We start from the raw sequence: 16,475 nt of genomic DNA on the forward strand, positions 1-16,475 counted from the left end.
ATGTTAGGGACATTGTGGGACATCAAATCCCATCAAAACTTTCTTTCCTTCAAAACGGATTCTAATTGTTCACTTAGGAAGATACAGCCTCGGAACTCCTTCAGTGTTATTCTATCACAACTTCTCACGTTATGGTCATTCAATCTCTTCTCCCAAGACTGCATTCTCTATAATTCCTGAAACTGCTTGCAACTACCTAATTATTGGCACAATTTCAACTTTTTACCAAACAGTGAGACCCTTTTCCTGGAGCGTCACAAGCTGCAGGGTGACTTTATAGAAGTTTATAAAATCATGAGGGGCATGAAAAGGGTGAATAGTTAAGGTCTTTTCCCCAGGGTAGGTGAGTCCAAAACTGGAGGGCATACATTTAAGGTGAGAGGGGAAATATTTAAAAGGGACCCAATGGGCAACTTTTTCATGCAGTAGATGGTGCATGTATGGAATGAGCTACCAGACGAGCTGGTGGAAACTGGGACAATTACAGCATAATGAAAGGGATTTGGATGTTTATATGAACAGGAAGCGTTTCGAGGGATATGGGCCAAATGCTGGTAAATTAATTTAGGATATCTGGTCAGCATGGATGAGTTGGACCGAAGGGGCTGTTTCCATGCTGTAAATCTCTATGATTCTATGAAATTGCTCGAATATCTGAGAGTTTCAGTATTTCTCAGATGGAACAAACAAATGTTGCTAGTGGACCCCCCTTCTCTCACTCTCTGCTGCACTGAACTATCAATGTTTCCCCATGATTCTCTTTAGACCTAACTTTTACCACAGCACAGCCAAGAAAAGGGTCCTGGGATTTCTCCTGAGCTTCAGCTGCACAGCTCGATAACAGCAGCTCTTGATACTTTTCCTGAGCACCAGCCATATAGCCAGCTAGCAGCAACCGTCCAGCTACATTGGAGACTTCTGATAGACTCAAACTGACTCTTGAACTGCTCTTCAGTGACTTTTGAATGCTCCAATAAAATACTCTCATAGTGTCCTGCCCATATTACGAAGCAGAATCAAATGTAATCAGCAGTCAAAATATCCTGAGCTTGAGTGCTACAGCCTTCATCAAATTTCAGAGGAATATAGAAAATGAATTTCATCTCACAATTAATGATGGAAATCTGGCTCAAAGGTGACAGCTTTCCTCAACAATTATAAAATGGTTAGCTGCTCTTGCAAACGCCAATGCCTCCAACATTGTATCCTACATTATCACTTCAGTATAGTGCTGAGAGTGTGCTACACCTTTGGAGGTGACAGTAGGTTGAACTTTCTTGAGATATTTTGCACTGTTAAAGATACGATGTAAATGCAAGTTGTTGTTATGAAATCAAACTATTTTTGATGTATATTTGAAAAGACAAATATCTAGATTGGTTCATAACTGATTTTGAAATCATTCCCATTTCAACTGGAAAAAAAAACATATATTTGCAGTTGTGTATCTGTTTATATATAGACGATAACATTCAGTAAAAAATAATTTGCAATGTGTCTGAACATTGCACATCTTAGAGTAGATTGTGAATTACTTTTTCAAATACCTGGAATCCCACCATGGCAAGTTGTAAAACTGAATCTGATAAACCTGAAAATGTGGATTGCCTGCAGAAAATGACTGCAAAAAGTCTTGATTGATCATTAAAAGAAAATATAGCAGATTCATAAAGGTTCCTCACCTCTAAGAAGACAACTGTCAGCCCTCCCCTGTCTCATCTACATCTGATTCCACATCCGGACTAACTGGTTTACTTTTGGTGCCCTAAAGATAATTAAATGTGCAATAAGCATTAGCTTTGTGGAAAGACCACTGTAGTTTCTTAAGGCTTGGGATGGTGGATTAGATAATTTGTTCTTGTTTGAAGGAAGAACACAGTTTCAGAGTTGAGACTTCAACGTAAAAATTATTTTCTCAAATATTATTATGTGTTGTTATGGGTTTTTACCTTTTCTACATCTTGTAGAAATGAGCTTGGACTATCTCAATCCAATTTCATGTGCACTTTACTATTATAATAATTATAATGTCTGATTACAACAACATATTGATACCAACTTGCACAAAGTTGCTGGATTCAGTCAGAATTACATGAGAGTGGTTTGGTCTAGTTATTCAAAGTTCTGCCTAGTACGATAGGATTGTAATTCTGAAGCAAATTGCTGTAAAATTCAAGGGTACTTAGGTGTATTTGATATTGCTGCCTGGTATGAATTAATGTTTTTTTTATTACCAATACCTCAACATGATGTCACAAATGTTTAAATTTATAAATGGAACTTATTTCTTACATATGCTTACAAGATTCAAAGATAAAGAAAATAAATTGCATAGCTTCCATTCTATGGAATGAATCATCATCAGCCAGGATAAGAACTGAAAATAAAACGAAGAACTACTGAAGATGAAGTTCTGAAACAAACAAAAACAGAAATTGCTGGAGAAACTCAGCAGACCTGATAGCATCTATGGAGAGAGACAACAGAGTTAATGTTTTGAGTCTAGTGATCTTTCTTCAGAACTTCTCCAAACAGGCTACCAGACCTGTCAGGAGATGAACCAAAATGTGACTAAGGCCTGAGAGGTTGATGAACCAGTTTAATGAAACTTAGTGACTCCTCCTTCCTAACACCTCCCTTGATTGCTGCAGCCCTACAAGATGGTTGCTGTGACAATCAAAATAAAAATGCTGGACATACTCAACAGCTATATTGAGAGTAAGAAACAGAGGTTTGTGACCTTTCTACAACGGGGAAATGTTTGGAATATAATAGACTTTGAGCAACTGAAAAGTTGGTTAAGAAAAATCCCTGATAGGGTGGAGGGGAGAAAAGATTAAAGACTTTATGGTGCAAGGCCAGGGGGAGCAGTAACAAGTAAAGAAACAAATGGTGTGTCTACAGGATGTATAAATCACAGGATCATGTGCAGCTGTACAAAAGTAAAAATAAAAAGAAGGAAAACAAAAGCAAAAAATAAACAAGGAAGCATAAGTTACTATAAAATTGTCGATCTTGAAATTCAGTCCAGAAGACTTTAATGAAGGGCCTGTTGAAACATAAGTTGCTGTTCCTCAGGCTTACGTTGAATTTCAAGGAAACACTGATAGGAGGCTAAGGACTGGAAACTTGGACTTGTGAGCAAGATAGAAAATTAAATTGACGAGCAACTGGAAGCTGAGGACCATGATTATAGATTGAATGGATATTTTCCCCAAGGCAATCACCCACTCTATTTGAATACATCCCATTAAGGTGCACACGTGATGAATAGTCTCTTTAGAAAATCTTGGAAAGTTGGTGTGATCCAAGAATTGGCCTTCTTTAGAAAAATAGGGTCAGGGAGAAAACTGGAGGGAAGGTTGTGGAGATGGGGCAAGATGAGGACAGCATTATTTAACCTCATTGAATAATGGCCCTGGACCATTTACTTAATTATATCCTGGAAAAGGAAATGTTCCAGGGTTGAGTGGGTTTTGTAGCATTCTATGATAACTCACAGCATCAGTGCAAGTAAAGAAACAAATGGTGTGTCTACATTTTATTTTGATTATCACTAATACACTAAATTAGTGCAAGATAAAATTAAGTGTGGCAAGCCAATTAAAGGGCAAGAACATGAATGAAGACAGTGGAATGGAATTGGTTAAGCACATTGAGCTGATTTATCATTGCATGGTTTGTAACATATCATCATTATATTTGTTATTAACTGCACAGCCTTATTGTTTTAAGGAAGTCTGTCTTTGGTTTTCATTCACTGCACTGGATGTGATTGATTAATGCTAAATGCTTTCCTTTCATTTGTTTGTACTGGTCTGTGCAATGACAGTAGTCTGCTGGAATACTCATTATTACATACCTCCTGTCTAGGTCATAACAGTACCACTGTAATGCTCATAGTTAATGTTAACTTCTCCTCCACCCTCCCCCCCCATCTTCAGCTGGTAATTCCAGGCAACTAGTAATGTGATCGATAATTGTGTCTACCTTATCAACATTTAATGTACAGAGGTATTAGTTTTGCCCTCTCAGTCCTTGGGTCAGCACTGTTCTCACTACTGATTTCATTTAGTACCTGTAGTGCCATCCTGTGTAGATAAAGTGCAGACCTCTTGTCAGAAAGAATAATCTAGCCATCGAAAGCAGTCCAGTTGAATGTACATTAATGTTATTTTATCCAACACTAATGAGATAATGTGTAGAGGAACTCAACATGAACACTGAAAATGTAGAAACAGCAGCAGAGCTGCTGGGCAACTGTTCTTCCACACACAGATGGAAAGCCTTACTGAAGACTTTATTGATGCTATCTTCTATCATGCTAGATTTTTCAGGACTTTCTGCTGCTGTCTTTTTCCCTGCTTGCGGCACACAAGGTGACACCTTCCTGCCACTGTTTATGGATCCAACCGATTGAGCTCTAGTTATTTTGCTCTAACAAAGGCTCTGTTAAGCAGGCAGGTCATTATCCTAACTCAGAATCCCTGGGAGGAGGTCAGCAGGAGGCCCAGCTAAATGTGATGAGGACATTGTCACTCCATTCCCATTGGACGGGAGTATGAATAGTCCAGTGCACCCATAAATAGGGATTCTGATATGGTTCTGCTGCTCTTTATTCACATACTTATTGAAATAAAGATTTTCCAGTTGTCAGTGAGCTGGCACAATGCTAACCAATCATATTCTGGCTGACTGATAACTTAATTAGGCCCTAACATTTCCCTTTTGTGCTCTCTTTAAAGGTGATGGCTGACAATAGTATTACGCTACCTCACTCACAAGGAAGACCAGACTGTTTAAGCTATTTAACAAAGGGGAGCACCACAGTTGACTATTCCTTACTTGCATTTCCCTACGTAGAACATATTTAATAGTGAACCAGTAACTCTGATTTCAATTATAACAGTGGCTGTTCCCAATGAGTGCATTTTGGAAATTTTCAGGCACATGGACGATGTATTAAAATGAATGAACAGGAAGTTGTAGAAAAGGATATAGGCTAGTGGAATGGGCAAGCATGTGACAGATGAAATTTCGTCCAGAAATTTGTAAAAATAATGGGGAGAGACCATATGAACTGCATGGTATAATTCTAAAGAGGTTGCAAGAAGAGACAGCGACCTGAGAGTACATGTGCACAAATCATTGAAGGTGATGGGGCAGTCAGAAAAAGTAGTTGAAAAGACATGTAACATACTCCACTGATTGTAGGTTCTATCAGTAGAGGCTTGGAACATGAAAATTAAGGAATGTTGATGAATTTTGATAAAACATGGGCTCAGTTTCATTTGGAATATTGTATCCAATTCTGGCCATCACTGTTTGGGTAGGATGTCAAGATTTTAGACAGGGTACTGAAAAGACTTATAAGAATGGATCCAGGGACAAGTAACTGATTAATGTGGATATGTTGGATAGACTGGAGTTACTCTCTGGTGAGAAGAGAAGATTAAGAGGAAGTTATGATAGATCTAGACATAGTATGTAGAGAGAATCATTCCACTGGGAGAAGGATCAGAGCAGATCCAAAGCGACTGGTAAAAGAACAAAAGACAAAGTAAGGGAAAGCTTTTTTTTTGTTTAATGAATGATTTAGCTTACGCTGTCTGAGAGTATGTGAAAGACAGATTCAGTTGTGGCATTCAAAGGAAATGAGAGAAGTAATGCAATGGAAAAAATGTGCAGGGTTGGAGGAGTGTTGGACTAGCTGAATTGTTGTTTGTAGAGCATCACAATGGACCAAATAACCACCTCCTGTGCTATATGGAATGAAATAGTTGCATTTCAAAAATGACCATTTGGCCCATCATGACAATGTTGCCTCTTTGAATGATCTCTCCAATCAATCCTAGGCCTTTCCCCCATAGTCCTCTAAAATTCTTCCTTTTAATGTGTTTATTTAACTCTTTTTTTTGAAATTTGATTGAATCTATATTTACTACAGCCCATTTAGACAATGTATTTCACATTGCATCATACAATTCTCCTCATTTGCCACTGGTTCTTTTGTCAATTATCTTAAATCTGCATTTTCAGGTTGCTGGTCCATCTACCAATAGAAACCATTTCTCATTAGTTACCCTTTCAAACATCATGATCTAGATGCCAGCAATTTCCCAGGACACATTCTGTGTAAAATCTGCTCCTTGTTAGAAACGGAGAAACAAATTCCTGTATTTATTTGGTGTCTTGTTTGATTTCAGGACATCACAAAACATTTACAATCAATGATGTTCATTTGAAGTGAGTCAGTATTGTAATGTAGGAACTATTGGAATGCATTAATAGATAGTACATGCATTATCTGTGTCAGAACATAAAGTTCTATCAACTGGGTACAGATCAGGGGTAGATATTTTCTAATTAACCTATTCAGAAATGTTATGACACACCTGCAGAGCAGGTGGAACTTTGAACGTAAGTCTCCTGGCTCAGAGGTAGGGGCACTATCACTGCATCAGAAGACCCTTAGGTCAGGTATAGAAGCTAGGATTAATATGGGTCGTATCACAGCACATGACGCAGTTTAATTGTTGACCAATCCAAGGTAGGTAAAGTGGACAACTTGATGAAAACCAATTTGGATAAGTATATGCTGTTGTTTTCCTTCGGGGAGAGAGGAGAAAATGCCAATGAAATCAACTGCTGTTTTATTTTACCGCAACAAACACAGAAGAGATATTAATCATCCAGCAAAGTGAGATAGTTTTCATTGTTCCCCTTTCTGCTCAGGTATTATGAGGCTTTAATGGTCAAACCGACTGAAAGGTTAGTCATAGATATTTACTGAGGCATTGCTAATGCCAGAATGGTGACAGATTGATGCCAATCTCTTTCTGTGTGTATATTTGTATGTGTATCTACACCACTGTCCTGGCATATAGCAACCACAAGTATAGTATAGAAGAGCTTTCTATAGACTTCTGCAGATTTGTAGAGCTTTCTGTTCCCCAGATGCTCTTTTGCTTGTTTTTAGCCCAATGAGTTAATCGGGTGGAATTCAGTAAATGCCATTTGAAATTTAAGTCTGCAGAAACACATTTCCTTGTGCCGATTGTCAGCGTCCATTCTAATTTGTCTGTGGCACTCTTAAACTGTCTCCTGTGAATTTCTGCTATACAAAATTCTCTGAGGGCTTTGTAGAGACTCCTTGATTAAGCTGCCAAAAGTGTGTAAAACAGAATCCTAGGGTCATAAAAATACATCCGTTAAGCTTTCTTCACAGGCAGAACAGAGAAATATTTCCCAATCTAACAACAGGCAAATAAAACCAGTGATCAAACTCAAAGTGACACTAATCAGATATTTGAATGGATGACAGTAATCCAAGAAGGAGCTTTGTCACCATCTTCTCAAGGGCATTTAGAGTGAGCAACATCCTAACTTACCTCAATTCCACATTCCATGAAAGAAAAGAAAATCAGTTTTTTCCTCCACTCTGAATGGTTAATTATTCTGAAGTGTTACTAATTTAAGGGCAATTGTGATGTTATTTGAACAAAATCATTTTTATTTTACTGGAGAAGGCCAAAACAAATTAAACTAAAAACCAAAAGATGGGGTTCAAATTTCTGCCAGGAATGTGGACTATTTAATTCAAAAAGAGGGATGAAAAGAATTCCTGCAGCTTTAATTGTAGTAATGGACATATATTAATATGCAACTAAAGAATCGGCTTTACTAAAGCTGTTAATAAGTGGATCCAGTGATTATTGGCTTTTGTGCTTGCAGGTCATACAAGAATTCAGAGTTTGGATTCTTCTAATAGCTGTGTGAAGGACTAAGTGGGAAAAAATGTCCATGGTATATTAGCAATTTAGTCATCATGCATATATTGTCCCAGCAAGCACATCATCAATAAGCCTCAACAAAGCTTCCCGCAGCCCAGGCAATCATTACTAGTCATCACATTAGTAATTGCTTCACTTGCTATCCTATTAACTTGGCAAGTGCATTGTTCATTGTACTGTGTCATACAGATACTGGTGGTGTAGACTGGTAACTGGTGATTCAAGGCATAGGCAACCACAGCTTTGAGAACCCATCACACAGTAACAGCAGAGTTGGAAACTCACGTTACACGAAGATACATCTTGCTTAGGCCTGAGTCACAATCGTGCGCAGGATCACCAGTTCACCTTAGATTTTCTTGAAATGAAAAGGAAACAAATGGTAAATGTTGGAAATGGAGAATCTGCAGAGAAAGTACAGCCAGAGATATTTTAATTATGCTTCTTCATAAAAAGAAGCATTTTGAGTATGCATCACTTTGTAACGGCGAGTATGTTAAGGTTTCACTGTTTTGTAATGCAATGTACTATGTGCTATTTAATAGATGATGGATGAGCGATATTTTCGCCAGACTATATATCCAGAGGCCCAGTAATGTTCTGGGGACTTGGGTTTGAATCATGCCTTCATGGATGGTGGAATTTGAATTCAGTAATAATCTGGAAATAAGAGTCTAGAATGATTGTGAAGCCATTGCTGATTGTTAGGGAGAGACCCATTTGATTCATTAATGTACTTTAGGGAAGAAAATCTGCCATTTGTACCTGGTCTGGCCTGCACGTGACTTCAGATTCACAGCAACGTGATTGACTCTTAACTGCCTCTGGGCAATTAGGGATGGTTAAGAAATGCTGTTGTAGCCAGTGATATTCAGATCCATGAATGGATTGAAGAGAAATTAGTATTGCAAGTGTGTTCCTGGAATTCTGGGTTAGGGAGAATCGTGGGTTCTGAGGTTTGTCTGAAATTAATCATTAACTTGTAAGTATCTCTGTAGCCGCAGTGATTCCTTTTAAAACAGTTTTGAGACCTAGCTTTGGAAATAATGAGATTTTGTGTACGTTAGTTGGGTTTTATGGCTGAACAAGATAGGTAAGCTCCAGTGTAGAAAGTCAAGAGAGGTTTCAAAGCTTAATGAAAACATCTATAACTTAGAGAGAGAGGTATGTTTTTGCTTTACCTTGAATTATTAGCAGTCCTGCGAAGTTCTTGGATGAAAGTGGTTATGTAGATCAATGTTCCTAAAAAGGGAAGAATATAGTAAAACTTGATTACTTTAGAGCAAAGTATCAGTTAGTCCCAGTCAAAAGGTGTTCTGATAATACCTTGAAGAGATGAATATGGATACTTAATAGCTTTGGAATGAAGTTATCTGCAGTTCCAGTCTATTAGTTAAAGTCATAAATACCTTTAAACCTATTGAGGTTTTAGATGCCGAATTCTAGTGTGAGTAGTGGGAGGGAGGTTTTTTGGCTACTATGCAAGGTTTTTGGGTACTGTACTGGGGGTACATTTTGACTATGATATAAAAGCTTTCCTTTTCAATTTATATAGGAGAGCTTTATGATTAATGGGATTATATTTCTACGGTATGCTTTAAAATCTTTGAATTTGTGTTATAAATAATTTGTTTTCTTCTATTTTATCTTAATTTATTTTCTTAATTGTTGAATTATTGTTGAAGCAAAATCTGCAGCATGGAACTCATTAAGTCTCAGCGAGAGACTACTTTGTTAAAATAAAAACAAATCACAATATGATCTGTCTAGCTCTGTTTCAGTCTGGGATCTGACCTGGCCAGTAATAAGATCAGCTGGATCATACCAATGACCAGTATGTCAGATTTATGTCCCTTCATAATAACAGGCACCAGAAGTGCATATTCTTTCTTATCCTCACCTGGTCTTCACACGTGACTCCAGACCCATTGCAAGGTGATCGACTCTCACTGACTTCTGCAATGGCTTAGTAAACCACTCAGTTCAAGGACAGCTAGGAACAGGCAATAAATTTTGGCCAGCCAGCAACGCCAATGTCTCGCGAGTGAATTTAAAAAAAAAGCAACAGGAATCTCAAATGGGTGTTTCTGCAGAATGACAGATATTGTTTCACAATATTAGATATCTTGGATGTCAGATGTATGGAGTTTGAACTGTTTAATGATAGCAGGCATTTGGATGTGCACCTCAGGTTACCAAGCATCCATTTTATTATAAACTTCTCAATAACAATAGATCACCTGGAGGTGGACTCTTCATAAACGGTGTTTTGACTATGACCTTACACACCATCCAGTGTCTCTGATGTACATGCTTTGAAAACAACTGACATTCATGGTGTGTACCCTTTCCTCAAGACAGATACATCATTTTTATATCCATTTATAGTAAAGTTTTCTCACGTCTATGTCCCATCATGACAAAAGAAATCTTGGGAATTAATCTTTTCATCGAACACATGTCTTAGATGGATACAGCTTGGTGAAAACTTTTGGGGAGTTCAGGTGTACATTACTTTCCAGCAATGGGCATTCCGAACTGTACCACCTTTGTCCAAAGACTAACCGAATCCCCTTTGTCTATAACTTCAATGTATTTCATCTATCAGTGATCTAAATATGTCCCTTGTCTATAATCTAATTATACCCACTCTGCATAGAGTCTCACTGTGTCCCCTCAATGTGTGGTCTCAATATATCCCTCCGACAGGGTAATGCGTTTAGACTGTCTCATTTTTCTGCAGTGAATACCTGGTGTCAATCTCAATGATAAGTCAATGGATGAACCTGCATTAAGAGACCACCTGCCTGGAGTGATCACCTGATGTCTGTCCCAGACGTTGTCATTACAGGCAGGTTTCACAGTGTTGGTATGGATGACCTGATCACAGCAGGAGCTGCAGGCACTAATGTCACAGACATTCCTAAGACCTTGTTTTAGCTTCATTTATTTTGTTTTGTTTTCCAGGTCGCGATTTGGCTAGCACGACTCTTCCTGGCTACCCTCCGCATGTGCCCCCTGCTGCTCAGGGCAGTTACCCAGCCCCAACACTGACAGGAATGGTGCCCGGTGAGTGTGGATTCCAGCTTTTGGAGTAGGGCACTGGGCTGAGGTGAACTCTCTGAAATGTTTCAGTTTCTGTGTGCGTCAGTAGAGAAAAGGATATCTGAAGCAGTTACTGGCTGAAAAAGCACTGGGAAAAGGAACAAAGACACTGGTCTCATTAACCTCTATGCAGTTAGACACTTCTCCACAGGGATAAAACACTTAGATACATCTCTAATATTTCTTCTTTCACTTAACTGTCAGATTTAGTAATCTCCTGGGATGTTCAACATTCAGCGACAGAAAAGGGTTTGGTGTTCAAGATTGTGATGTGGGTAGAAAATCTGGTCATTAAACAGGACTCAGAAGCCCAGCTGTCCTTTAAGAAGACCGGTAATTTGTTTTTAATGAAAACATGCATTTTATTTTTAAATGACCCTTAACAAATTAGTTTTCAGTGCTATTTATTAATGATATAGCTCAGTATTACATGAACAATAATAAGCCAAACACTAGTTTACTGACTGACTGCAAAACCAGTGTCTGCAGCAAAATAAGGAGGTCACATTTTTGAAAATAAGGACTTAAATGGGCTAAAGGAACAAAGGAGCCTGGGAGTACCAATACACAAATCACATTACACAACTTATAAGACCATGAAAAATGAATCACAGAATTGTTTGGGCACGTTTATTTGTAGAAAGATAGAATTTGGGAAGTAGAGAAGCTATGTTAGATGTGTATCAAGCCTTGATTATCTCACATTTTAGATACTGTGCACAATTGTAGTTGTCATATCATATAAAGAGGATATGAAGGTATTAGACAGACTGTTGAGAAGGGTTTTTTTAAAAACACTGGGAATATAAAGTTATACCTATCAGAAAAGAATGAAGTGGTTGAATCTCTTCTCCTTCATGATAAGGCTGACTGATGACCTATTGTAGGTATTTAAAATATGAAAGGTTCTGATAGATTAGACACCAAGAGAGCACTTCCATTGCAGGGGAGGAGCAAAATTAAAAGTCATCAATGTAAGATAGTCACCAGCAAATCAAGTAGAAAAATCTGGAGAAATGTATTCACCCATGTGAAACCCAGTACTGTAAGGGTAGGCATATGAGATAGAAAGGAAATGCTGATAAATGTTAGGTGAGGAAGAATGGAGAAGAAGGAGTAAGTGGAGCTTAAATATTGGCATTAGCTGAATTGCTTGTTCTTGTATTATATATTCGACTTACTTTCTGTATCTGATGTTCTCTTTATTTGTGTCTCAATTCTGTAGGTGTCTCCCTGTACATTTTTTCTTTGTTTTTCTTCCTTTCTTCTTGTGGTTTCTATTTCATAATGCCTATCTATCTTCCATTTAATCTTTGAATGCTGACAGGCCCAGAATTAGTGGTGATAGAAAATAATGATCAACAAACAATATAAAAAACAAAGTATTGTCTCTAAAGTTTGTGACAAATACAAACCTTGAAAATTTGTCCTGAATAGTCCGGAGGGCAGCAGACACTATTGCAGTGCGAATCGTTAATATTTTACAAGCTGAAATTGTACTTTGTGTTTTCATGAAGCATTTAATTGAGAGTCTTTTCATTTTGCTCATACATGGGATATGGGCAACGTTGGCTTTGCCAGGAATTTTTGATCATCCTGAATTTTCCTTGAATTTGTGTTAACATAATGAATTAAAATGAAATCACTCTGCAGAATTCACATCTCACTCCGACTTTAAGGCAGGCAGAAATTATTCATTAAAACTTGCTTGTTTGAATCCCACTGTTCCTTCTCTGTCTACCTTGTAGTATACAAGGGCAGATCTTACATATGTGTTCTCCCTCACTGGAGTCTTATTCCTATGTGTCACGAATTAATTTTGGCCATAACTTTCAATATGTTATGGGGCAGTCCATTTACAATTCATTGTAGGTGCCACCTACAATTCCTCACTTGCACAGCACATTGGTGAAGCACAAGGCTACAGAGACTGAAGGTAGAATTATTCACAGGAATCCAGTCTGCTTTAAAACTGTGCCCACTTTTCACATTTGACGATTTCGATTGGAAAAGGAAATCAGAATCAGAGCTAAGAAGATGCTCAATTTGCTGTGAGTTTGTCTGACATTACTGAGACAAATTTCACCTGCATTCGATCCAAATGCTTTTACTGTGTGCTGTCAATTAACAGATTTTTTTTTTCACCAACAAAACCTCTTTTCTTTTAAAAGAAAGTCACTTTAAGATGAGAAAAACATTACAACCAAAGGCAATCAATGTAATGTAAGTGTTCATCAAATTAGGAATAAATCGTTTTAGAAATTTCTGTGCATTTGTAATAACAAAATTACCATAATTTACTCATTAATAGAGTTAGATCAGTCAAGCATTTTTTTTCAAAATGTGCGCGAACTCAGTGCTACTGTCTGCTGGCAAGTTAAGCAATGTGAAAATTAGCATGCAAATGGTTCCAGTTCCACAGTTGAGCTGTCAGTTCCACATTTGCTAGCCTGTTCATTTGAAATCCTTGTCAGATTTCCCATGCTGAAGTATTTATGTCCAGAAGAGACATTTTTAGGGCACTTCATGAAAGACAGTTTGGTTAGTTTCAGTCAAACAAATCAGTCACATCAACTTGTACCGTGGTACAGTTTGTTGACAGGGGCTAGATTGTGGGGATTTGAGGGGAAAGAACCTTTGAGCCTCTCCACCAAACTTGACTGGAATGACAATGATGGTGTTTAGGAAAAGGTGACTGGTCAATGACTTATTAAAGCTGCACAACAATAAGAAGAATCTCAGTGAAGAGGATCATCAATGGCTACATTGATTTTTTTTCAAATTAACCACCAATAAAATGCACTCATTAAATATTCTAGCCTTGTCCTGCACCTCTAAATGTATATCACCTTCTTTGTTCCTAAATAGAAACCACTCCACTGCTTACTGTTCACATGCTGGAAGACAGTGTTGGGGTTCCCTTTTGTATTGAACGCCACTCTATCTTCGTATTATTTCTTTGCTTGTCATCCTTTCCTTTCAACCTATTGTATTTTACATGGTCCTCACTTCAAGCATTCACCAGACGTGCATCATATGCATTTTTTTTCAGCCATTATAATCTTTCTCCCTTATCATGTAAGGAGCCCTGTTTTTGGTTTCATTCACTTTTGTGCATGTTGGTATGAACTTCGCTTGAATTTGAAGCATCTCTTCCTTTTTAAGATCACGGCTGGATCCCTTCTCACTGCAACAAAATTAGTTGGCTTCTAATCTAGATATTCTACTTTCTGTAGTTTCCTTTTTTCTCTTTTATGAATCTAATGATATAATGATAACTTATACACAAATGTTTCCCCACAGGTGCCTAGTTTACCTCATTTCCCAGTACCATATCTAGCAATGCTTTTTTTTTGGGTGGTCTGGGAGATATTGACCAAGGATACTCTCCTGAAATTAAAGTCTCCCACTATCATACAGTTCTTGCACATTCCTGATGAAGAGCTTATGCTCGAAATATTGACACTCCTGCTCCTCGGATGCTGCCTGACCGGCTGTGCTTTTCCTCCACCACACTTTTTGACTGTGATCTCCAGCGTCTGCGGTGCTCACTTTCTCCTCTCTGTGATTTCCCTGCCAATTTGCTCCTCTAGCTTTGTCAGGTTTTTTTTTGGAGCCTGACATAGTAATTGTGATCAACCTATTTTATTTCTTATCTCTAACCAAATGGGTTCTGTCCTTGTCTCCACATGGTCTTTCCCTTTTCCAACACTTATCATTACTTCTTCCCAGCCTCCTTTTCTTCTTGTCTATCTGTTCTAGAACACTTTATATCCTTGAATAATAGGCACCAGATACTCACCACTTTAAGCCATGCTTCTTTAATGGTTTTACATTATCTTCTCATGTGACTATTTGTGCTTGCAGTCCTTATTTACCACATTTTTCTGAGTGTATGTATATGCATGTTAAACCTGTTGTGGTATGCTGCATAGTCATTCTTGGTCTGTTCCTGTTTGATATGGAACTATTCTCTTCAATAGCACTGCCTGACACACTCACTTTATGCACCTTATTCCTTTCCTACTTGTGCAGCTAGTGCCCATTCTCTGTCAATTTAGTTTAAACCCTCCCAAAGCACATGCGAGCCACTCCATGAAGACAATGGTCCCAGTCCTGTTGAGGCACAACCTGACTTCCTTGGAAAGGTGCCTGTTGTCTCCAAGATCTGAAACTTTCCCTTGTGGGCCATGCTCAGCTCTACTTTCATGTCAGCACCCTATAACCCTTGACTTCCTTGTCTATCAAAAATTTATCTAACACAGTCTTTAATAAATTTAAACATCCAGCCTCCACCACCTTCTGGGGAAGAGAATTCCATGGATAGCAACACTTTGAAAGAAAGAAATTCTCCTCATCTCTGTCTTATAAGGGTGTCCTCTTATTCTTAAACAATGTCTCATAACCTAAGCCTCCTCCACATGAAGAAATGTCGTCCGGATCCATCCTATCCAGGCTTCTCAAGGAATTATTTATTTCAGGAGTATCAACTCCTATTCTCCAAAATTCCAATGGTCAAAGGTGCAACTTATCCTGCCTTTCTTGTTAAGGTAAGCCTTTCGTCCCAGGAATGAGTCAAATCTTTGAACTGCTTCTAAAGCAATAATATCTTTTACCATCCCAATGCTCCAGATATGGAATCACCAATGTCCTATCCTCTGCATTAAAGCTTTTCTAATTTATATTCCTTTTCCCATTGGACTGAAGTGCACCACAATTTTTGGCTTACTCCCTTCCCTTTGCACCCCTGAAGGGTGTCACGGTGGCTCAGTGGTTAGCACTGCTGCCTCACAGCGCCACGGACCCTGGTTTGATTCCCACTTCGGGCAACCATCTGTGTGGCTGTCATTCTCCATGTGTCTGCGTGGTTTCCTCCGGGTGCTCCGGTTTCCTCCTGCAATCCAAAGACGTGCAGGTTAGGTGAATTGGCCATGCTAAATTGCCCAAAGTGTTAGGTGCATTAATCAGGGTAGGGGAATAGGTCCTGGTGGGTTACTCTTTGGTGGGTTGGTATGGATTTGTTGGGCCTAATTTATTGTGCCTGTTTCCATACTGTAGGTAATCTAATCTAAGAATATTCAGCACCCTCTCTATGGTACCTTTTAGTCTGGTACTGAGAAGAAAATACACTATATGGCATACGCAAACACATAAGTACTTGTGTGATCTCCTGAATTATGGAATCTGTTGTGTGATAAATCCTCACCACTGCTCACTATGTTGTGTGAGAAAGCTAGATTCATGGTCACCATAAGATGGTTTTACTGTCACTGTCCAACTTTCAAGTTTGGATTTACAGGGCCCACTTAGTCTAGTGTGATAAAGGAAAATCAGAAGGTAGTGTCATGAGACAGGCTCTTATCTTAAACATCATGTAGTTTATTGCATGATAATGATTAGGTATAAGTTACTTTGGTATAATAGACTTTGTTATTAAGACCATGAGGGGACCTAGCTGGCTTGTCGATTTCATTTGTCATCCAGAGCTGATTTCCCACCAAATCCTTCTAATGCTCCATAGAATTAACACTTTCGGAAGCAAATACCTTATACAACTGAATTAGCTTTAACAATTGC

General features: G+C 38.4%; 1 protein-coding gene across 4 annotated transcripts in view; it reads left to right on the top strand.

The window, feature by feature from the left end:
- The window catches only part of pax5 (paired box 5), a 217,224-nt gene that overhangs the window by 153,332 nt on the left and 47,417 nt on the right, over positions 1–16,475 (top strand). For all 4 annotated transcript variants that reach the window (XM_072589664.1, XM_072589644.1, XM_072589635.1 and 1 more), the window contains one exon: positions 10,761–10,862. In XM_072589664.1, coding sequence (XP_072445765.1) covers positions 10,761–10,862 — 102 coding nt within the window. The remainder of the gene's footprint in view (positions 1–10,760; positions 10,863–16,475) is intronic.

Source organism: Chiloscyllium punctatum, chromosome 2 (genome assembly GCF_047496795.1).
Source record: "Chiloscyllium punctatum isolate Juve2018m chromosome 2, sChiPun1.3, whole genome shotgun sequence".
Taxonomy (NCBI): Eukaryota; Metazoa; Chordata; class Chondrichthyes; order Orectolobiformes; family Hemiscylliidae; genus Chiloscyllium; species Chiloscyllium punctatum.